This window comes from Amblyraja radiata, chromosome 4 (assembly GCF_010909765.2).
Source record: "Amblyraja radiata isolate CabotCenter1 chromosome 4, sAmbRad1.1.pri, whole genome shotgun sequence".
In the NCBI taxonomy this organism is placed as follows: Eukaryota; Metazoa; Chordata; class Chondrichthyes; order Rajiformes; family Rajidae; genus Amblyraja; species Amblyraja radiata.
Genome location: NC_045959.1, coordinates 64,576,989 through 64,600,751, shown reverse-complemented (window position 1 = coordinate 64,600,751; position 23,763 = coordinate 64,576,989). Strand labels below are relative to the sequence as shown.

General features: G+C 43.5%; 1 protein-coding gene across 4 annotated transcripts in view; it reads right to left on the bottom strand.

The window, feature by feature from the left end:
- The window catches only part of tatdn1 (TatD DNase domain containing 1), a 57,653-nt gene extending 37,471 nt beyond the window's left edge, over positions 1-20,182 (bottom strand). Inside the window, exons 1-6 of one of the 4 annotated variants that reach the window (XM_033019653.1) lie at positions 20,025-20,181; positions 12,694-12,759; positions 8,243-8,331; positions 5,983-6,046; positions 3,948-4,091; positions 3,750-3,792 (exon numbers count right to left, since the gene is read on the bottom strand). In XM_033019653.1, coding sequence (XP_032875544.1) covers positions 3,750-3,792; positions 3,948-4,091; positions 5,983-6,046; positions 8,243-8,331; positions 12,694-12,759; positions 20,025-20,166 — 548 coding nt within the window. In that variant the 5' untranslated portion in view covers positions 20,167-20,181. Of the gene's footprint in view, positions 1-3,749; positions 3,793-3,947; positions 4,092-5,982; positions 6,047-8,242; positions 8,332-12,693; positions 12,760-20,024 lie in introns of those variants that run through there. The other 3 variants (XM_033019654.1, XM_033019655.1, XM_033019656.1) reach the window with 3 other exon arrangements.
- Positions 20,183-23,763: the final 3,581 nt, after the last annotated feature.

Sequence of the window (23,763 nt, the reverse complement as noted above, 5' to 3'; positions counted from 1 at the left end):
TCTTCTTCATTTTGGAATTAAATCGAATTACGGGTTGGGTGATGCAGATATAACATCGCTTTTTGTTTTTCTTTCTGTTTTTGTCTTTTTATTTCTCTATGTTTTTCTTATTTATTTTACTTACTCACTCTTCGGCTACACCAATTTGGTAGTCTAGGGGTTCTATTCTTGCACATTCACTTTCTCTCTTTCTTGCTTTTTCTCTCTCCTTTTTTCTCATCTTTAGCTAAAAATTAAAATTGAAGCTGTACAATAACTGTACTATGTCATATGCCGCGGTTTATACTTTTGTACACTGCTTCTAATTAAAAAATAATAATAATAATATCTTCTTCAGGTTAGCGTCATGCTCGGCAACATCGCGGCTGTGGACTAAGATATTGTCAACAATGATGGCACCTGGATATTCTGCGAACCGTTGTTCCATTGCGCGTTGGAAGACTTCGCTTGCAGAGTTGATGCCAAAAGGCATCCTGAAAAACCTGTAGCGGCCAAATGGAATGGCAAAAGTTGTTAGGGCAGACGATGCCCGGTCCAGTGGTATTTGCCAGAAAGAGCTTTTGACGTCAAGGACCGAGAACACCATTCCATTTCCGATTTGCGCAACTACATCCTCAGTGGTTCTTATCTTGTTTAACTCCCAGAGTGACATTACATTCACCTTTGCACCAGTGTCGACCTTGGCGGTCAGAACCTTGTTGTTTATTACCATGGTCACCGCAGGATCCAGCAGCGTGCCTGAGGAGCTCAGGAATTACAGCACGGTTGAGTCGTTGTTTGTGTTATCGGAATCATTCCTGTGGGAAACATCGTCTTGCTCTTGGGAATCAGAGTCAGACAGCTTTTGTTGAAATAGGTTCAGATTTGTCCTTGAAGCAGTGTTCCCACGAGATCGACAACATGTGGCAAAATGATTAAACTTCTTGCAGTTGTGACAAACTTTCCAATGAGCGACGCAAAACTGGCACCCCCTAGAGTGGAAATAATTGCAGGCATATTGGGATCTTTGCAAGACGCGTTTAAAAATTTCTGCGGAGAGTAGTTGGCTAGATTTACGTTATGTTGCTGTTGAGGGCAGGGTCAAAATCTGCTAATGGGGCCACAGTCTCTGCCATTCGATACGAGTGAATGGCTTGATCTAAAGTCAGTTCAGCGTTCCGAAGCAGTTCAGCTCTTCACTTGCAGTCGCTCATTCCTCCCACAATTTTATCGCGTACCAGCTCGTTAGTCAACTCACCGAAGCGGCACCGTGTAGCCATGTGTCGTACATCGCTGATAAATCATTCGACAGGTTCGTCGACCTGCTGCTGATCGGTGAAGAATTGTGTTCTCTCGAGCATACGGTTCGAGGGCAAGTCGCATAGTTATCTAAACTTTCTCAGTAGGACCGTAGGGTTATCGATAGTTTCTGCTGGCACCAGGACCTGACAGTTCGCGTCGAAGTGTGCTGGGGCGAATTCGAGGTTGTCTGCATGGATCATTGCTTCCGGACCCGCTAGATTGAGTAGTAGCAATGTCTTCAGATCGTCGGGGTCGTTCCGGTGAACGAAACGGATGTAGTGAGCATAGACCTGCTCAAACATTCGCCAACGCTCGGCTATGTCAGAATCAAACACGAGGGGACTCGGCTTTCGGCAGGAGTTAGCCATGTTGTCAAAATCACAAATAAAAACTGATAAAGAAAATAAATCGCGGTTAACAGCCGAGGGTTGGACACAGTTATCTGACACCATGTAAGTACCTCACTCTCACACTGGTTATGGTATAAGCATCTTTAATGTTCAGCTCATCATCACATAAGTAGTACATCATATTCAGTCCACTGCAGCTACCGAAGGCAGTAGACGAGTTCTTACACTATAAAGCATGCATTAGATGGAGTTATAATTACTAAGCATTCTGATTGGCTAACATGCAATAGCCAATCTACACTGGTTTATACCAAAGATACACACAAAGTGCTGGATTAACTCAGCGGGTAAAGCAGCATCTCTGGGGAAAGAGAACAGGTGAAGTTTTGGGTTGGAACCCTTTTTCAGAATAATACTTAGCTAAACTGATCTTATCTGCCTGCACATGATCCTTATGTGCTTATCTAAAAGTCTCTTAAACGCCATTATCAAATCTGCCTCATCCACGACCCCTGATAATGTGTTCCAGGCCTCCGCCAACTCCTCAGCCATGCATTCATCTGTTCTATCCTCCTATAGCTACCCTCACTAGCACATGGGACCAGTAGTAATCCAGATTATCACCACCAAGGTCCTGCATTTTAACCTTTTGCTTAACTCCATGTATTCATTCTTTAGGACCTCTTCCCTTATCCTACCTATGTCATTCATGCCGACGTGCACAACACTTCTGGCTGCTTCCCCTTGAGCGTTTTCTGCAGCCTCTCCAATAATTTATTTCCTGCTTTCTAAACAATCCACACGTCCATTTTAACAATCCCTGTCCATTTTAACCTTACCTATGCTTCCTTTTCCTTTTTGACTAAATATACATTACTCATTGTTTGTTCCTCAACCTTGCCTTTCTATCTTAAAACATGGTGGCCCAGGAGTGCCAGAGAACTGCATTCCTATGCAAAATGGTCCAGGATCTCCATAATGGTGTTAAATGGACTATTGTAGGAGAAAATACCTCGCCCTGTGTATCTTGATGCAGAAATTGTTTCAAGGGAACTAGGATAATTTTTGCCCAGTTAAAATTATGGAGTGATGTGAAATAATCTGGAAATGATTGTTTCTCTGTTTCAGTACAGATGAAAATATTGATTTTCAATTGCATAATGTTGAAAAACTGCTTAGTCTTGAATTATTAGACATTTGTTCTCAAACAGGGAAATTTCAAGTGAGAAGAAAACATAAAATGAGATTAATTAATTGACGCCACTCATATCATGATAGAATAGGGATACATTTTGCCACTAAGGCTAATAGGTTAACTGCACCTCAAAAATAAACATGCACGATGACAATTTATACTTAGCCGCAACAGAAATTGTTTAAAGACTTCCATAAACCATTATTTTCCATGGACAGAGACTTTTTGTCACTTTTTAAACTACTATTTGTAGGAACATAATATGAGAGATTATCCATGATTTATTGAACTACACGTATTCACTTCACGTTAAAAAATGAATTGTCATTCGGAGCTCAAAACTCTGTGGTAACACTGACACATTGCATGACAGTAGGGAAAAATTTGACGGCACTGTTGCTTTCTTGTCTCATCGTTCCTGTGAAAAGCTTGAGAAGATGTTGTGATTGACAGGTGGCTGTTTCTCACCAAAAAACATAGAAACATGGAAACATAGAAAAAGAGGTGCAGTAGTAGGCCTTTCGGCCCTTCGTGCCAGCACCGCCATTCAATATGATCATTGCTGATCATCTAAAATCAGTACCCAATTCCTGTTTTTTCCCCATATCCCTTGATTCCCCTAGCCCCATGAGCTAAATTTAACTCTCTTGAAAACATCCAGTAAATTGACCTCTACTGCCTTCTGTGGCAGACAATTCCACAGATTCACAACTCTCTCCTTGCTCCTAAACTCAAATCCTCTCACAATGAAGGCCAACATGCCATTAGTTGCCACTGCATGCTGTATCAACATGCCACTGCCCGCTGTACCTGCATGCTTACTTTCCGTGACTGTGCGTCCAATGTATAACATAGAAAGAAATCTGTGGAGGGCTGAGAACAAAATATAATCGACGTTGGTTTAAACAAAGAACAATACTTACTTTAATTGAGTCTCTTTTGGACAGAATTCCAATCTGTCAAAATCTATGAAAAATAAAATAAATAAAAATAAGTTAAGTTTAGGTTCTAAAATTATCATTTAGAAGTGTCCTCTATCGTTCATTTACAAAAAATATTAAGGTTATTTTCAAAGAAAATAGAGCTAAAACAACTGTTCCATGATTTTATGTTAAACTTACCCAAGCCACACTCCCCAATGGCAACTACTTTCCCTTTGTTTTCTATGGCCAATGTTTTAAGATCACTCAGATATTGTTCTGGATTATTCTGCTCAAATTCACCACACCGTGTGGGGTGACAACCAACCGTACTGTAGAAAATATCTTTGAACCAATAAAATGAAAAAGAAATCATCAGTGAGATTTATATAAAACCATACATCAAGGCAAGAGGCTGTCTAAAGAATGAGAGATATCCAGGCTGCACTCCCTAGTTATGAGAAGGTTAACGGCTGCTCTCATTAAACTGTTTGTGGAAATATAGAAGTAACAAGTATACAGTGCCCTCCATAATGTTTGGGACAAAGACCCATCATTTATTTATTTGCCTCTGTACTCCACAATTTGAGTAGAAAAAAAAAAAAATCACATGTGGTTAAAGTGCACATTGTCAGATTTTAATAAAGGCCATTTTTATATATTTTGGTTTCACCATGTAGAAATTACAGCAGTGTTTATACATAGTCCCTCCATTTCAGGGCAACATAATGTTTGGGACACAGCAATATCATGTAAATTAAAGTAATCATATTTAATATTTTGTTGCATATCCTTTGCATGCAATGACTTCCGAAGTTGCGATTCATGGACAATCACTAGTTGCTGGGTGTCTTCTCTGGTGATGCTCTGCCAGGCCTGTATTGCAACCATGTTTAGCTTATGCTTGTTTTGAGGGCTAGTACCCTTCAGTTTTTTCTTCAACATATAAAAGGCATGCTCAATTGGGTTCAGATCGGGTGATTGACTTGGCCACTCAAAAATTGACAATTTATTAGCTTTGAAAAACTCCTTTGTTGCTTTAGCAGTATGTTTGGGATCATTATCTTACTGTAGATTGAACCGCTGGCCAATGAGTTTTGAGGCATTTGTTTGAACTTGAGCAGATAGGATGTGTCTATACTTTAGAATTCATTATGCTACTACCATCAGCAGTTGTTTCATTAATGAAGATAAGTGACCAGTACATTCAGCAGCCATACATGCCCAGGCCATAACACCCCCACCACCGTGTTTCACAGATGAGGTGGTATACTTTGGATTTTGGGCAGTTCCTTCTCTCCTCCATACTTTGCTATTGCCATCACTCTGAGATAAGTTAATCTTCGTCTCATCTGTCCACAAGACCTTTTTCCAGAATCGTGGTTGCTCTTTTAAGTACATCTTGGCAAACTGTAACCTGGCCGTCTTATTTTTGCAGCTAACCAGTGGTTTGCATCTTGCAGTGTACCCTCTGTATTTCTGTTCATGAAGACTTCTGCGGACAGCGGTCAATGACAAATCCACACCTGACTCCTGAAGAGTGATTCTGATCTGCTGGACAGGTGTTTGGAGATTTTTCTTTATTATAGATATAATTATTCAGTCATCAGCTGTGGAGGTCTTCCTTGGCTTGCCAGTCCCATTGCGATGAGTGAGCTCAGCAGTGCTCTCTTTCTTTGTAATGATGTTCCAAACTGTTGATTTTGGTAAGCCTAAGGTTTGGCTGATGTCTCTAACAGTTTTATTCTTGTTTCTCAGTCTCATAATGGCTTCTTTGATTTTCATTGGCACAACTTTGGTCCTCATGTTGATATATAACAATAAACATTTCCAAAGGTGATGGAAAGACTGGAGGAAAGACTAGGTGCTTGGAGCTCTCTTATACCTACATTAAGGAGACAGTTAAACACACCTGAGCAATTACAAGCGCCTGTGAAACCATGTGCCCCAAACATTATGGTGCCCTGAATTGGGGGACTATGTATAAGCACTGCTGTAATTTCTACATGGTGAAACCAAAATTTATCAAAATGGCCATTAATAAAATCTGACAATGTGCACTTTAACCACATATGATTTTTTTCTATTACAAATCTCAAATTGTGGAGTACAGAGGCAAATAAATAAATGACGTGTCTTTGTCCTAAACATTATGGTGGGAACTGTAGCTACACCTAAATTTGTACAGTATGCTTTCTAAGAGAAATACTTAAGCAGAATAAATTTCTTCTGTTACCACTTGTCTTTGCCAGTTCCAGGGCATCTGTACTATCTTGCAAACTGCCTCCTGTAATCATGAACTGAGGATTAAAAGAAAAATCATTAGGCAAGACAAAGTTTAAATGCGTATGCCTAGAAATATAATTGTATTCTTTCACTTGGCATATGCAATTTGACGGTTGAATGCAATCGTGATCCTTTCTAGATCAACAGCTAAGATGGGGGTCTGCTCAAACAATGACCCAGCCCCTGGCTTCCTGATTTTCCGCAAACCTCAAATATATCAATGTCCTCAAATGACCAATATCACCAAACACTGCCATCCTTCAATGCCAGGCTCCTTTTGATTCTCCTTCTACACCCCATGCACCCCCCGCCCTCCCCCTCCCAAACCTATACCCATACCCTCGCCACCAACACGACTCCATTACTCCAACCACCCATCTAGTTTTGGACACCATCTAGTCAGAGCACAACACCAGTGATTAATGCTGGGCTCCAATGCTTTCCCGCATTTTTGCCCATTTCCCCACTCCATTACCCAACCCAACACTAGCAAACAAAGGAGGGGAGCCAGGGATCTAAATGGTTAGAGATCGTCTGCTGTTAGGACAATCTAACAACCTTTAAAGTGGCCTGAAATTTCTCTGCCATATTGTGTAGTTTTTGATAATTTCCTGTTTTACATCCATAGGGAAATGCGGACAGATATTAAATTACACAGAGAATGCAAAAAGTTCAAGAAAGGATTAAATACAGACTAATTATTAGGAAATGCGTGATGTCAATATAATTCTTTCAAAAACTTTTCAAATAGTTTCCTTGAACGATCTAACAAAGGTTTAAATTTTTTTTAAATGTTAGTGTTAAGCCGATTCTTTAAAGACAAAATTCCAACGCATGACAGGCAACATCTCTGGAGAGAAGGAATGGGTGACGTTTCGGGTCGAGACCCTTCTTCAGACTGATGTCAGGGGAGTGAGCGGGACAGAGATAGAATGTAGTCAGAGACAGTTAAGGGCCTGTCCCACCAGCATGCGACTGCATGCGACAAGCGCGACCTAACATGGTCGCTTGAGCCGTACTGCCTCGTGGGGCCGGTCCCACTTCGATCGCCAGAGCCGTATGGAGTTGTGCGGAGCTGGTCCCGACATCGCGCGGAGCTCCAAAAAACTGACTGTGTTCAAAAATTCCGCACGGTAACAGCCTGCCGGCCTGCAGCCGCCTCAACGCCGTACGCAGCACCTCGACGGGCGTGCGCAGCGTCTTGATGCCGTACGTCACGCACGGACTTCGCTCGAACTTCACGTCACTCACTCGACCTCCGCGCGGCCCCCGCTTCCGGTTTGGTCGCGCTCGCCGCATGCAGGCGCATGCTGGTGGGACAGGCTGTGTATGGGAATCACTCGGCCTCCGCGCGGCCCCCACTTCCGGTTTGGTCGCGCTTGCCGCATGCAGGTCGCATGCTCGTGGGACAGGCCCTTAAGACTGGTTGGAGAACTGGGTTCTGAACTGGAATTCAGTGAAACGATCGCCGAGCCTGTGCTTGGTCTCGCCGATGTACAGATGTTTAAGGCGGACTGAGCAGACGTGTTCTTAAGGCGGATTGAGCGGAGGCGTTTTTAAGGTGGACTGAGCGGAGATGTTTTTAAGACGGACTGAGCGGAAGTGTATTCTCCCCCTCACATTCCCAATCTGACCTTTCTATCCTGGGCCTCCTGTTGGAGGAACAGCACTTCATATTTCGCTTGGGTAGCTTACACCCCAGCGGTATAAACATTGACTTCTCTAACTTCAAATAGCCGTTGCTTTCCCTCTCCCTATCCCCTCCCCTTCCCAGTTCTCTCACCAGTTTTACTGACTCTGACTACATTCTATCTCTGTCCCACACACTCCCCTGACATCAGTTTAAAGGGTCTCGACCAGAAATATCACCCATTCCTTCTCCACAGAGATGCTGCCTGTGCTGCTGAATTACTCGAGCATTTTGTGTCAACCTTTGATTAAAAGCAGCATCTGCAGTTCTTTCCTACACAAATTCCAAGATGTTATTTTATAATCAAGAGCAATTTTTTTAGCTAAGATATGGTTCACTCACGAGTTATCTCCAGCCATCTTTTAACAACTTATCCGCAAATTCCGCGTTTCTTGCAGGATTTGATACACATCAATCTGACAACTCGATCTTAATTCTGAATATCCAAACAATTTACAAATTGATCTTCAAACAAAATTGTTAAAAGCTGTTCCTCCACATAAAAGACAATTCGGTTTACCTTCTGAACTCCAATTTTTGCTGCTCTTTGGATTACATCCAGAAAGTCATCTGTAAGAGTCCACAAACAGATTCTGCATCTTAAAAATCCTCATTTGAGACAAGTAAATAAATGCTTTTGTTGTCCAAGCTGCTAGTAATTAAACAACACTTTGCACGCAGGAGGAGATGGTATCAGCATTATGGTAAATAGATCATAACATTTCAACACTATAGGTTTCATTGGTTGGCTAGGTTGAGTTTTAGCAACACATTGTGCAGAAATTGCAAACCAAATATGCAGCTTGTTCTTTTTTGAAGTAAAAGTGTTACTTTTCAAAATTTGCCCCAGTTTAGTTTAGTTTGGAGAAACATGTAAACAGGCCCTTTGGCCCAAGCCAATCTTCAATCACTTGGTCACACTAGTTCTGTGTTATCCCACTTTCCCACTGCCTACACACCGGAGCAATTTACAGAGGCCAATTAACCGACAAACCCGCATGTCTTTGGAATGTGGGAGCAAACGCTGTGAGGCAGCAGCTCTACCAGCTGTGCCATTGCTCCGCTTCTTTAGTCTGTTTTTTTTTGCTTCTCCTTGAAAACTTCAAAAGCTGTTCAGGATTTATCTAATATTTTCTGTCATATCCACCCACCCCACAATTCCTGCAATTTAAAAAATTTTTAATAAGAGAATACCTAAATTAAGTTCCTAGCTACTGTGTGTGTGTACGGACCTGCGTATTAATTTCAATGAGATTCATAAATAAACTAGACCAAGTGCTGGGTCTGCTCCTCCAACGCACCGGTTCCCTACCCGTAGCCCCCATAAGAGGCGTGGTCCTCCAACTCAAGCCATTCCCGAACGTTAAGATTCCAGCACTCCCCTGCCTAAAATGTATCTGTCAAATATGTCAGCAGGTAGCCACAGCGTACTGAGGCTGCACAAATCCACAATGTATCTATTTAAAATATTCTCCATACAGCACCAGCCTTGAAAATGCAAGAATGCCTGGAACGAACCTGTCAATTATCAAATCCCTCGCATTAGCCTGAGGCACAGCCATTCAAATTTGATATTGATTTACACGAATTACAAGTTGTGCGGTCAACCAAATTGAGGCAGTCCTATCTAAACAATCTTCCTGGATTAAAGGAAACGAGGAGAATGTGCCGTGTAGGGATAGGTTGGAAAGTTAAGATTGGATTCAAACAGGCTGGTTAAACTTTAGAGGTGGGTTGGCTTAAATAAGGATGCTGTCGCTTTAACCTCTGGGGTTGGTTCCAGTCTGTCAGGGCACACAGTTGGGAGCCGGGTCCGGATGACCGGGCGGTGATAATTATGAGAATTTGCAGCCATTTGAACCAAAGCCAAACTAGAGGCTTCACTCAGGAGTGAGTCACAGCTCCCCGGCTGACGGAACCTGTTCTCGCTCTCTTTGAAGGAGGTGCCACCCGCCCCAGCAAGTAGGCAAACGCGGAGCCAACCCGTAATATGAGTGAGAGAGTTTCTCAGTCAGATTTTGACAACAGTTGGGGTGGCGGATCAGGGAGAGAGCGAGCTGGCAATGTCGCTCAGACGGAACAGTTTAATAACGACCCATCAAAATCCACCCATCGGCCACTCGGCAACCTAGGCTGATCTGATCTGACAGCCCTCTCGATAGCTCACTGCGTGCCCAATCCTAACACAGAACTTCCACAAAACCTTTAGGCTTCGGGTAACACCTGCACAAAGAGCCTCTGCAAACAAGGGCTGGCGAACTGTGCTGGTCAACGTGCACTGGGCGAGATGGCTGGGGAAAACGCACTGCAACCACCGCAAACATGGAACAGCACAGACCCTCCATTCAATCTATCCAATACTAAAGGGCAGGTATTTCGCAGTTAAATGTCTTATATTGGATTGGCGGCTCCTTCACATGGCCAACCCTGTACTCCGTTTTCCTCGGTGATTAATCTTTGCCTTAATGGTACATGTCGGTAAAGCATCAGCCCACATCACACTGATACAGTCGCTGCCTGCCTCAGATTAAATACATTTTTACACATAAATTATGAATAAAGATAAGAAAATGTTTCAAACACAAGTAATATTTTCTTATTCCATTAGCAAACACATTAAGGTTTAAATGAAAATAATAAATCCTTTGTAGAATAGTTAATAATTTATACACAGTTTATACAGCACTGCGTTCGCTTTTTTAAATTCCGAATGACCTTTGACAAATCCCATGATTCCTTGCGTTTATCGAGATACCGAACTCGCTTATTACTAATGTTGTTAGGATAGTCTTGCTACCACCAGCGGTCACTCCAAGAGTACTCGTGGGCATAAACCAAAAAAGCATTGCCTCGAAACAGGTGTACAAACACCTGTTAACCCATTATTGTGGGACGGGCCAACAAACAATATTCTGGGTAGGATGCTAGGAAATTAAGTAACCAATTTCGTCCTATTAAAAAAAGGCCTTTTCTTTAGACTAGAGCCCTTGGAAAGCAGTGGACAAGAGGCTCAGTTGTGGGAGGAGGAGATCAAGGCTTATCAATGAAGATAGTTGTTAAGGCAAGAGTTGGCTACCTGGGATCACTGAGGATTATGAATGGTGGAGGGAATGGTATTTCTTAAGGAGACCCAAGCAAGTATTAACTTGCATGGAACAGCTGCCTAGGCCCTATCACGCCATGCTGAGGCAAGCCTCAGACACTTGAATACATGCTTCTGGAAAAAGTGTTGTGTAGTGTTAAGGGCCTGTCCCACTTACGTGTCCTTGGCACGCAAATTAAGCGACCTCGTGGTCGCGTTTAGCCGCGACGGTCCCGCGAAGGTCGCGCTGACTTCATTCGACCGCACAGCCGTCTGGAGCGCGTGACGTCATTTGAAGATGGACACAAAGCTGGAGTAACTCAGCGGGACCGGCAGCATCTCTGGAGTGAAGCAATGGGTGATGTTTCGTGTTGAGACTCTTCTTCAGTCTGAAAAGAAGGGTCTTGACCAGAAACGTCACCCATTGCTTCTCTCCAGAGATGCTGCCGGTCCCAGAGTTATTCCAGCATTTTGTGTCTATCTTCAATTTTCTTGGCCCCGCTCTGGGAGTCGAATTGGGGGCGGATCCAGACCGCAACGGCCGTGAGCCCCAGGCCGAGTTCGGCGATCGTTTGCCTGCTTCTGCTGCTGTTGCAGGTGAGGCGTTGCGTCGCGCCAGGTTCTTGGGCCTCTCCCACTTTGGCCGTCAGTTCCGCGGCAGGCCGTTGGCGCTAAAAGATTTTGTTCGCTACAAAAATTTCGGAGCCCCGCGCGATGTCGCACACAACTACATACCCCTCCATGTTTCTCAGTGGGACCGGCTCCGCACGGCCATACGATGCCCGTGCGCCTCAACGCGACCACGAGGTCGCGTAATTTGCGTGCCAAGGACACGCAAGTGGGACAGGCCCTTTACTCCTAAAATTTAGGTGCAACACCACAAACCCTGAATGCCATAAGACACTTATGGCGTTCTCCAAGTGATAACATACCAGACAAAGAGAATTTTGAATTTTAAAAAGTGTTACAGACTTCATATAATTTGCATGAGATCCTTGATTGTCAATATTTTTTATGGATAGAGTCGTAGAGACATACAGCATGGAAACAGGCCCTTCAGCCCAACCTGCCCATGCCGACCAGTCTCACCTGCCTGCTTTTGGCTCACATCCTTGTAATAATAATAATAATGGATGGGATTTATATAGCGCCTTTCTAATACTCAAGGCGCTTTACATCGCATTATTCATTCACTCCTCAGTCACACCCGGTGGTGGTAAGTTACTTCTGTAGCCACAGCTGCCCTGGGGCAGACTGACGGAAGCGTGGCTGCCAATCTGCGCCTACGGCCCCTCCGACCACCACCAATCACTCACACACATTTACACACATTCACACACAGGCAAAGGTGGGTGAAGTGTCTTGCCCAAGGACACAACGACAGTATGCACTCCAAGCGGGATTCGAACCGGCTACCTTCCGGTTGCCAGCCGAACACTTAGCCCATTGTGCCATCTGTCGTCCCGAGAACCTATCCGATCCATGTACCCGTCCAAATTATAACAGATCTTGAAGCCACCAAAAAATAACGACAAATAGGTGAAAATGCTCTTCCCTGATTATTTGATGACGTGGTAATGCTACTGGTATAAAAAACACTTAATCCTGAATTGTGTTGTACGCACAAATTTCACTAGAAATAAAAACTAATTCAAATTTGTGATTTTTATCCCACCATCACTATTAATGACCATTAAAGGGAACTGAAAGGTACCTTGCATTCATGTACAAAATTTCAAAATGTAAGCATTAGAACAATAGGGTGTCTTAACCATGTTAGCTTACAGTGCACGACCATAAAACGCAGCATTTCACAAACTATTTGGATAATCACGTTCTTTGAATATAGTATGAAAACATTATTACATAGATTAAATTATTAAACTTACCTTGGTGCTTTTGAGTACCACGATAAATCCCATGAAACATAGGATCAGTCAGATTTATACCAATGTCTGATAAGGGAATAAAATATTAAATAAATTAAAGAGATTACGGGATTAAACAGGTAAACAAAATAAACAACACTAAAGGCCATGAGAACATTTCAGAAAATCTATATCAATTATTTTACATTGAAAACAATAAGGTTTATAAATATCTTAAAGAAGCTTCATTAATATTTATATTGTGAATGCTTTTGTGTATTTCCCTGACATATTTTAGCATGAAAGCAATTCCCAATTAAGGATAAAAAACTGGTGTTATTGAATTACCATGAATTGGCCCACACAAGCACCACCTCAGAAAACAATCCAATTGAAAATGCATTCCCTGGAACAATGAAAACGGCAATGGATGCTGTTCATTTGTTAAAAGCAGCATTATAATTTATGAACAAAACACAACGTGCCGGTGTTGAGGAACTCAACAGGCCAGGCAGCAAGCAGGGAGGGAATGAACAGGCAATATTTCAAGCCAGAGCCCTTCTTTTGCTACAAGACTTTATGAATGTTTTTGTTTTGGCCAGCCACAGGGAAGCACACAACCACAGGTAACCCTAGGTAACCCTAGGGTCAGCCTTAGCTCATCTTTCAGGACCCTTGCCTTCCAGTTAGTAGATCCCAGTCCAAAGAGAAGTACATAATCTACCTTAACATTCTAAGGTTTCAAAGGTCTTTTATTGTCACGTGTACCAATTAAGTGATATGGAAATTACCATACAGCCATACGAACAAAAGCAACAAGACACACAAATAGATAAAAGTTAACATAAACATCCACCACAGCGGATTCCCCACATTCCTCACTGTGATGGAAGGCAAAACAAGTCCAATCTTCTTCCTCTTTATTCCTGTGCAGCAATGAGGATAGTGTTTCTTCTGTTCAAAGGAGAGTTCTCACTGGCATCCAGAACAATATTATATTCATTCCTCAACCAAATTCCATGCAATAGATTAACTGGTTATTGTCATATTTTATAGGGACCCACATGTGTTCAATATGCCTGTCATATTTCTGTGTTTGAATATTTGAATGTTTCCATCCCTTCCACAGTTCTAATTTCTAACAGTTTTTCTATTAAGTTTACCTTTCAGGACTGGTAACCTATATTCAAGAACTAACAGTGCTTCAAGCCTAGTTTTTTTTTCCAGAACAGTTACCACAACGGCATATATATGACAATGTAGAAAATTTCCCAAGCATGTCCTGTTCACATGAAGCAGGAAAAAAAACTAATTGCTATCCAGTCAGTCTATGTACAATTTTCAGCAAAGTAATGGAAGCCAATGCTGTCAGTGGCACATTATCGCCAAGAGACAATTTGACCTTTGCCAGAAATGTCCAGCTCTTCACCTCATCTCAGTGTTGTGCTGGAAAAGTCATCAAGATATACAATACAATACAATACAATTCAATACACTTTATTGTCATTTGGACCCCTTGAGGTCCAAACGAAATGTCGTTTCTGCAGCCATACATTACAAAACAAAAAGACCCGAGACACAACACAGTTTACACAAACACCCATCACATCGTTGTGATGGAAGGCAAAAAAAACGTATCTCTCCACTGCACTCCCCACCCCATGTCAGAGTCAAAGTCAAAGCCCCCGGCTGGCGATGGCGATTATCCCGCGGCCATTAAGCCACGCCGGGTGATGCAAGGTCGCGCACCGGGTCTTGGTGTTAGAGCCCCTGGCGTGCGCTCGCAAAGTCCCGCGGCCATTCCAAGCCACTCCAGGTGCTCTTCAACCCCGCAACTCGGGCGGGAGAAGTCGCCGTTGCGGAAGCCCCGAAAAGCGGTCACCCAGCAGGGACCCGCGGGCTCCCGGTGCCGCCGTCCGCCAAACCCGCAGTTGCAGCCTCCGAATCTCCGGTGGTCAGATGGCAATTTTTTTAGCAGCTCAATAGTTTTTTAATGTTTTTCTCTTCCCTGGATTATTAACACTGATTTATTGGGGCATCTACTCCTATACATGGCAGGGTTGTTCACTCAACAAATATTTGTGTTTACATGTGAACCAAGGCATTGGGGCAGGGATGAAGGATAAGACCAAAATTATTCTCACCCTCCTGCAGAGATCAATGATAGTCGTCAGAAACGATACACATTCTAACCAAACATACAAACACTACAACTTTAACCAGAAGATAGACACAAAGTGCTGGAGGAACTCAGTGGGTCAGGCAGCATCTCTGGAGAAGAAGGACAGGTGATGTTTCAGGTCTGGACCCTTCTTCAGACTTTCAGTCTATTCTTTTTCTCCAAAGATGCTGCCTGACCTGCCGAGATACTCCAGCACTTTGTGTCTCTCTACGGTATAAACCAGCATCTACTGTTCGCTTCTACACAACTTTAACCATGTCAGCTAATACAGCAGAGACCATAAATCAATTATGGTACCTGCAATTTAAATAGTAAGTGACTACTTTATATTTAAATTTAGATGAGTAATTTATAAATATTCCACAAAACAAATTAGTTTCATTAAAAAAGCAATAAACTTTACATGCTAGAAATAAAATTAAAATAGGAAATTAAAAAAAATTCAACAGGTTAGGCAGCGTTGGTACAGAAGATAGAGTTATTGTTTCAAGTTATACCTTCCTGATAAATCATAATAAAAGGTTAATTGCCAAGAATGTTAGCTCTTTCTCTCTGTGCATAAATCTCCCTGGAGAGGCTGGTGCTCACTCACCTGCGACCCCTGGTTAAACCCAACCTGGACCCCTGCAGTTCGCCTACCAAACAAAGGTGGGGGTCAAGGACAAGGATGCTCCTCAGTTTCTTCCCGCAGGCTATAAGACTGATAAACGGACTTTGCCCCCTGCCAAAGTATCGCGCACCAACCACCAACCTGGACACACTGCAGCAGAGCCACTGTCGTGTCGCTGCCGATCGGAACGCCTGTTGATGTTTAGTAGAGAGTAGAGTGTTTCATTTGTTCATGATATATGTATTTTATTTCTATTTATTTTTTACTGCACACTGAATGAACACTGGTTGAGCAACGTTTTTTTTTGTTTCCTCTGGGTATGTGACTACTCAGGAAAATGACAATAAAGATATAGTATATCTTTATTGTCATTTTCCGAATGGCCTACTCCTGCACCTAATTTCTATGTTTCTATGTTTCTATTATACCATCATCCACCTGCTCCATCGTTCCTATGCTCACCTGGATGAGTGTGATAACTGCGAGTCATGTTTTTTTACTTCTCCAGTGTTTTTAACACCATCCGGCCTGCACTGCTAGGGAGTAAACTGACGAAGATGCGGGTGGATGATCCATTGGGGTCCTGGATCACCAACTACCTGACTGGATGACCACAGTGTGTCAGGCCACAGAACTGTGTCTCAGACATGGTAGTGAGCAACACAGGGGATGATCTTCTCTCCCTTCCTGTTCACCATCTACACCTCGGACTTCAGACACAACTCGAAACATCACCTATCCATGTTTTTCAGAGATGCTGCCTGACCCACTGAGTCACTCCTGCACTTTGGGTCTTTTTTTGTACACCAGCCTCTGCAGTTCCAATGTGGGCGTTCAATCATTTTTTACTATTTTAAACCACAGTGATATAATTGAAGATACTGAGGAGGAAGAATACAATTACTGAGGAAAAGTTAGATGCAGGGTCCCATTACAAATATCACAATGACTTTGCCTCCATAGATGCTGCTCGACCTATCGAGTTCCTTCAGGAGTTTGTTTTTTGTTATATTTTAGCTCAGACTATGTTCAGAACGGTGGTGCTGCCCTACAGCGCTTGCAGTGCCAGAGACCCAGGTTCGATCCCCGCTACGTGTTCTATCTGTATGGAGTTTGTACGTTCTCCTCGTGACCACGTGGGTTTTCTCAGAGATCTTCTGTTTTCTCCCACACTCCAAAGACATACAGGTTAGTAGGTTAATTTGCTTGGTACAAGTGTAAATTGGCACTCGTGTGTGTAGGATAGTGTTAATGTGTGTGGATCGCTGGTCGGTGTGGATTCAGTGGGCCAAAGGGCCTGCTTTCGCACTGTATCTCTAAACTAAACTTAAATCAAAATGGGTAAATATTCGTCCAAACAAATTCAACGGGGCCAGAAAGCAATGGTTATAACTAAGCTGATTCACAATCCAATCAGTTCACAAGCAAGGGAAAAAATGATTCATGCTGTAGACATTTCACTTATTTTAGTTTGAAATCTCTTGCAGAATGTCAAAATGTTACAAATCACTGAGAATAAAGCAACCTATAATTCTGAATATAGTATTGTGTTCTGATATCTTGACAATAAATTATTCTGGGCTCCAGGGTAATAAAGTAAAAAATGAAAAAATAATTTTCAGAATCAGAATACTAAAATGCGAGGGATTAATTAAAGAATGTTGAATTCTTCAAACAGGAAAGAGAATAATGGAAAATCTCATTATAATTATTCAAGATAATAGGACATTGGCCTTAATATCCACCTACTGAATATTAGCACGCTGTGACTACAGAATGTATTATTGAACATAATAGATATATTATCATTCATCCCTAAAAAGGTTTAAAAGTTCTGATAATTGCGACAAATAAATCTCAAACTGTCAAAACAACCAGTATCCAAAACACACCATAAAAAAAACTAGATGCTAGAAGTCTGAAATAAAACCTGAAAATCTGGCAAATACTCCTCTGCGGAGTATGCGTGTCCTGTTTGGGAGAGATCATCCCATGCCAAGAAATTAGACCCAGCGTTGAATAACACCTGCCGCTCAATCACTGGCTGCTTGAAGCCCACCAACATAAACAACCTGCACCTCCTCGCTGGCATTGCCCCTGCTGATGTGAGACGGGAAGTCGCCAGCCGAGTAGAGATGACCAAGGCCACCAGTGATGAACGCCACCTCCTCTATGGACGTGTACCCCCGGCCCAACGGCTGAAGTCCAGGAGAAGCTTTCTCAGCCATGTCCAGCCCCTAATAACATCACGGGAAGAAACCAGACTCCAACTATGGACAAAAAGGTTTGAGTACGACCCCCCTCCTACTGACATGGGTATCCCTCCTTCTGAAGCCCTCCCTCCGGGCTCAGAAGCACCATGGGTCCAGTGGAAGACGCTCAACCCCCTGAGAACAGGAACAGGGCGATCAAAAGCTGCCATGGCCAGATGGGGCTATGAAACTGGCCAAACCACCTGTGAATGTGGAGAAGAGGACCATACAATGCAGCACTGCCTTGTCTGCCCCCTACTACCCAACCAGTGCAGCTCAAAGGATCTTGCAGTGTTCAATAAAAACGCAAAGGACTGTGTAAAGGAATGGGAAACTGTCATATAGTCAACCAGCTTCAAAGACACGAAAAGAAGAAGATAAGGTAAAGCAGCATGTGGAAAGAGAAAACTAGTCACACAGAAAATAGGTGCAGGAGTAGGCCATTCGGCCCTTCGAGCCAGCACCGCCATGCAATATGATCATGACTGATCATCCAAAATTAGTACCCCGTTCCTGCTTTTTCCCCATATACATTGATTCTGTTAGCCCTAAGAGCTAAACCTAATGACGTAGTATGTCTCCAAAGACGTACAGGTTTGTAGGTTAATTGGCTTAGTCAATATAAAAAATTGCCCCCAGTGGCTGTAGGATAGTGTTAATGTGCAGGGATCACTGTTCGGCGCGGACCCGGTGGACTGAACTAAACTAAACTAACTCTCTCTAAACTAAACTCTCTTGAAAACATCTAGTGAATTGGCCTCCGCTGCCTTCTGTGGCAGAGAATTCCACAGATTCACAACTCTCTGGGTGAAAAAGTTTTCCCTCATCTGAGTCCAAAACAGCCTACCCCTTATTCTTAAACTGTAACCCCTGGTTCTGAACTCCCCCAACATGGGGAACATTCCAGGATCCGAACTGAAACATTAACTGTTTCTCTTCTCACAGATGTTGCCTGACCATCTGAGTATGTTCACTAGTTTCTGTTTTTATTTCAGTGTTAAATTCACATTGATGTTGATTTAAATGCATTATAAATAAAAAGTATTTAATCCTAATTTTGCCACCAGGCCTTGGTCAGCAAAAGGTCTATTTCTGTCTAAGTAAACATATGCCATGTTTCTTTATGCTATTTTGTACACCGTCTTTTGCCTACTGACTGCAACATTTGCTAATATTTACGTCCACAGCTGTTCATGCTCTTTGGTAAGTAGAAATGAGATTCCACATGAATTTACCAACTATGCTTTTATCATTTTACTTCAACATAGTGGAGCTGTTAACAACTTTTGTTGCCGAATGTAACAGCAAAATATTATCTTTTGTATTGCAACAATCTTGCTTTCACACTATCTCCTATTATGATAACCGTGTTTAAAAGCGTTAGTTTCATCGCAATCATTCATTTAGATTGATGTTTATTCAATTGTCTTATTTATATCAGTCTATATTTATGGTTAAATGTCCTGGTCCTGAAATTCAATGTTTTCAACATAATTCAGAGGAAAACAGTCTTTTTTACGGACATAATTAAATCAATTTTTCTGCACTATTTTGAAAGAAAACGTGATTTAACATGAACTATATTTTAAACAGATCATACGCCAAACGCACTGCTGCAAAGGTGCATCTCATGGGAATTCTGTGACAACACATATCAGGATATGTATTTTGGGCAGTACTGTCATCTCCAAGTCACACGCTATCCTCACTCTGACTAAAGCCACTGCCACTATCAAGGCAAAGGACAGCATTCATCAACATTCCCAGTACAACTAAAGTGAGGGGATGTATCATCTGGGTGATGTCGCAACGAGAAGGAGATGGAAATGCTGGAGAGCATTCTGTGTCTATCTTCGATGTAAACCAGCATCTGCAGTTCCTTTCTACACAGGGAGAGAGTGTAGGTGGTTGACTGGATGAAGCAGGACAGGGTGAGCGATGTCGTTTAACGGAAGTGGGTCAGGCTCGGTGGGGAGAATTGCAGTCGCCGGGTGCTTCCCCTTCCGACCTGGGCGGTCCCCGTCGGCCGGGCGCTTGCACCCTGGCCCAAAGATCTTATAGCGGGCTATGGGATCTTTGCCCTGGCCGGCCGGCCGGCGTGTGGGCGCTTGAGCCGGGCGCCAGGCTGCAGGAGCTGCCGGCAAGGGCCTAGGGAACAGGGAGTCCCGTCCACAGGACGGCCCCCGGGAGGGAGGGAGGGAGGGAGGGAGCCGCCCGCCCACTGTCGCTAAAGGCCTCGGTCAGGCCGGGAGCCAGCCCGCGACCGAGCGTCCTCCTTGCAGGGCCGCCCTTCAGCTCCAACACTCACCGATGAAGGTAAAGGCCGCCATCCTCCGCACGGCGGGGAACTTGGCCGCCATCCGCTCCCGGAACTGCTTGCTCTTTCGCTGACCCCTGACCTGGGCGGGTTGAACCCGCACCTGAAGTCGGGGCAAGCGGGGACTAAACATCCGACACCCGGCGATGGACGACAGGTCTCTGGGCTTCTCCCCACCCCAGTGGTCACTCCCCACCCACACCGGGCAAAAGGTACAGAAGTGTGAAAACACACACCTCCAGATTCAAGGACAGTTTATTCCCAGCTGTTATCAGGCAATTCAGCCACAGAAGGCTGTGGAGGCCAAGCCAATGGATATTTTTAAGGCAGTGATAGATACATTCTTGATAAGTATGGGCGTCAAGGGTTATGGGGAGAAGGCAGGAGAATGGGGTTAGAAAGGAGAGATAGATCACCCATGATTGAATGGCGGAGTCGACTTCATGGGCTGAATAGACTAATTCCGATCCTACCACCTATGATAATTGAACCATCCTACCAATAACTAGAGAGCAATCCTGAACCTCATTGGTGACCCTCGGACTATCTTTGATTGGACCCTTACTGGCTTAATCTTGCACAAAACTTTATTCACGTTATTCCCTTTATTATGTAGCTGTACACTGAATGGCTCCATTGTAATCAATTATTTTCTTTCTGTTGACTGGTTAGCACATAACAAAAGCTTTTCACTATACCTGGGTACAAGTGACAATAAATAAACTAAACTAAACTAGAATGAAGCTTAGTGTAGTTTAGAGATACAGCACAGAAACAGACCTATTGGCCCACTGAGTCCAGACTGACCAACGATCACCCCGTATACTAGTTCTATCCTACACAATAGGGACAATTTACAGAAGCCAATCTACAAATTTGGACGTCTTTGAGATGTGGGAAGAAATCGGAGCAGCCGGATAAAATCCACGTGGTCACAGACAGCACCCGTAGACAGGATTGAAGCCGGGTCTCTTGCGCTGTAAGGCAGCAACTCTACCGCTGCACCACTGTAAGCCATCGGGTTAATGGTTGAACGACCTGCTGAAGCAAATGATCAACGGTACGCTGAAACCCGCTGTGCCAGTCTGTGTTATCAGATCACAAAACCTGCAGCAAGAAAAACAGAAAATGCTGGAAAATCTTAGACAATGGATAGGACAGGCTTAGAGTTATATGGGCCAAATGCAGTCAGGTGGGACTAGTGTAGATGGGACGTTGGCAGTTGGGCCGGAGGGCCTATTTCCACGCTGTAAGACTACGACTCTAGGTCAGGCAGCATCTAGGTTCATGTTATAGGAGCAGAATTAGGCAATTTGTCTATTCCGCCATTCAATCACGGTTGATCTATTTTTCCCACTCAACCCCATTTTCCTGCTTTCTCCCTGAAACTTTTGACACCCGTATTAATCAAGAAGCTTACAATCTCTGCTTTAAAAATATCCAGTGACTTGGCTTCCACAGCTGTCTTTGACATTGAATTCCACAGATCCACTACCCCTCTGACTAAAGAAACCCCTCCTCATCTCCTTTCTAAAGGTACGTCCTTTTATTCTGAGGCAGTGCCCTCTGTCCTAGACTCTGCCATGAGTGGAAACATCCTCTCCGCATTCACTCTATCCAGGTCATTCACTATTCGGTCATTTTCGATCAGGATCCGCATCATCCTTCTGAACTCCAGCGAGTACAGGCCCAGAGCCGACAAACACTCATCATATGTTAATCCAATCTCAGGGCTCATTCCAGTAAACCTCCTCTGGGCACTCTCCAATGCTAGCACATCTCTGCAAATGTTTCTGATTTCCAACTTGTGCAGTTTTTTTATCAAGTATTACTACAGAGGTATACAGCATGTAAACCGGCCCTTCAGCCCATCTTGTCCATGCTCACCAAGTTGGCAAACTTGGCTTAATGAACTTGAACCTGCCAGGTTGCAGGCAGAACAAAAATCTTCACTGGCTAAATGCCAAGCCTGGATTTTGCCATGGAAAGATTGACAATGAGCGTGTGCCCTTAAACAACTTCAACATGTCTTCTGGGATATTTTTGATGCATTTTCAGATTGGTACCAAGCAGGAAGAGTTTCAACAAACATAGTCCAGCACCTGATGGACTTGCTGGTGTGAAGACCATAGCAGATGTTATTCTTCCCTTTTGGAGAAGGATAAACTATTACCAAGGCAGAGATAGATTATGACAGATAGTTGAGAGCATTAATAAAGATGCAAAGAGAAGCAATACCAAGAAACTAAAACTGGATTGCTCTTTTAGATTATCCTATAGATAGCTAGTATAAATTTAATGGTCCAGATGGCCTATTTCTGTACTGTAACTTTTCTGTGACATCCAACCTCTTTTAATGATCCATGCACATGAACCCCCATGTATCTCTGTTCTTGTATATGTTTTAGAACTGTCAGGAATAAATAGGTTAACATTTGATGAGCGTTTGACTGCGCTGGGCCTATACTCGTTGGAATTTAGAAGAATGGGGGGGGGGCTAGGATAGAGTGGATATGGAGAGGATGTTTCCACTAGTGGGAGAGTAGGACTAGAGATAGCTTCAGAAATAAAGGACGTTATTTTCAAAAGATGAGGAATTTCTTTAGTCAGAGGGTGGTAAACCTGTGGAATTCTTTGACACAGAAGGCTGTGGAGGCCAGGTTTGTCGAAATAATTAAGATAGAGATAGATTCTTGATTAGTACGGGTGTCAGAGGTTATGGGGAGAAGGCAGGAGAATGGGGTTAGGAGGGAGAGATAGAACAGCCATGACTGAATGGCGGAGTAGACGATGGGCCAAATGACCTAATCCTGCTACTATCACTTCAAAGTATCAAAGGTATTTTATTGGTCACATTCACATACACCGAGGTGTAATGAAGTGAAATGCTTCTTGCCATTTTGCAGCGCACAAAGAAAGAATACAGACATAACACCAATGAGAGTCTTAAACACAAAGAACATCCCCCCACAATGGCTCCCACCATGAGGGAAGGCACAAAGTCCAGTCCCCAACCCCAGTTCACCCATAGTCGGGCCTATTGAGGTCTCCACAGTTGCCTCTACGGAGGCCCGATGTTCCTGGCCGTTCTCGCCGGGTGGTGGTGCTCCGGCATCGGGAGAGTCCTCACAGCGGCATGGGAACCCTGGAACGGCCGCCTCCGTACTGGAGGCCGCGGCTTCCGAACCCGACAAGGCCGCGCCGGTTGGAGCTCCTCAACTGGCGATCTCGTCGCGAGATCCCAGGCTCCCGGTGTAAAGTTCGGCGCCGCCGCCCGCAGCTGGTCGCTCCACAGACCCGCAGCTCCGCGATGTTTTACCCGGCGGTCTCAGCTCACCGGAGCTCCAGCGCGGCGACCCAGGCAAGGCATCGTATGAATGATCATATGATCATTGGTAGTATCTCATTTTTCTGAGGTATATGTCACACCTCTGTTTTAAATTCCATCAGCCTCTTGTCTGCATAGTCTGCAAATGTAACTATGCTGTTACAGTCAATTTCTATCATCTTCCTTGTTTGCCACATGCCAAGTTCATTATCATTAACAATTTTTTTAATCTTATTCTGTTCCAATTTTCAAGTCATTTATTTATAATAAAAAAGCAATGGCCCTGGCACCTACCTTTGAGAAATACCACATTTATTGTACTCCAGTCAGAAAATCTGCCACTTGAATTATTTACCCGACTTATCGTTACAACAAAGGAAACCATTTGGAGGCTAAGACCTG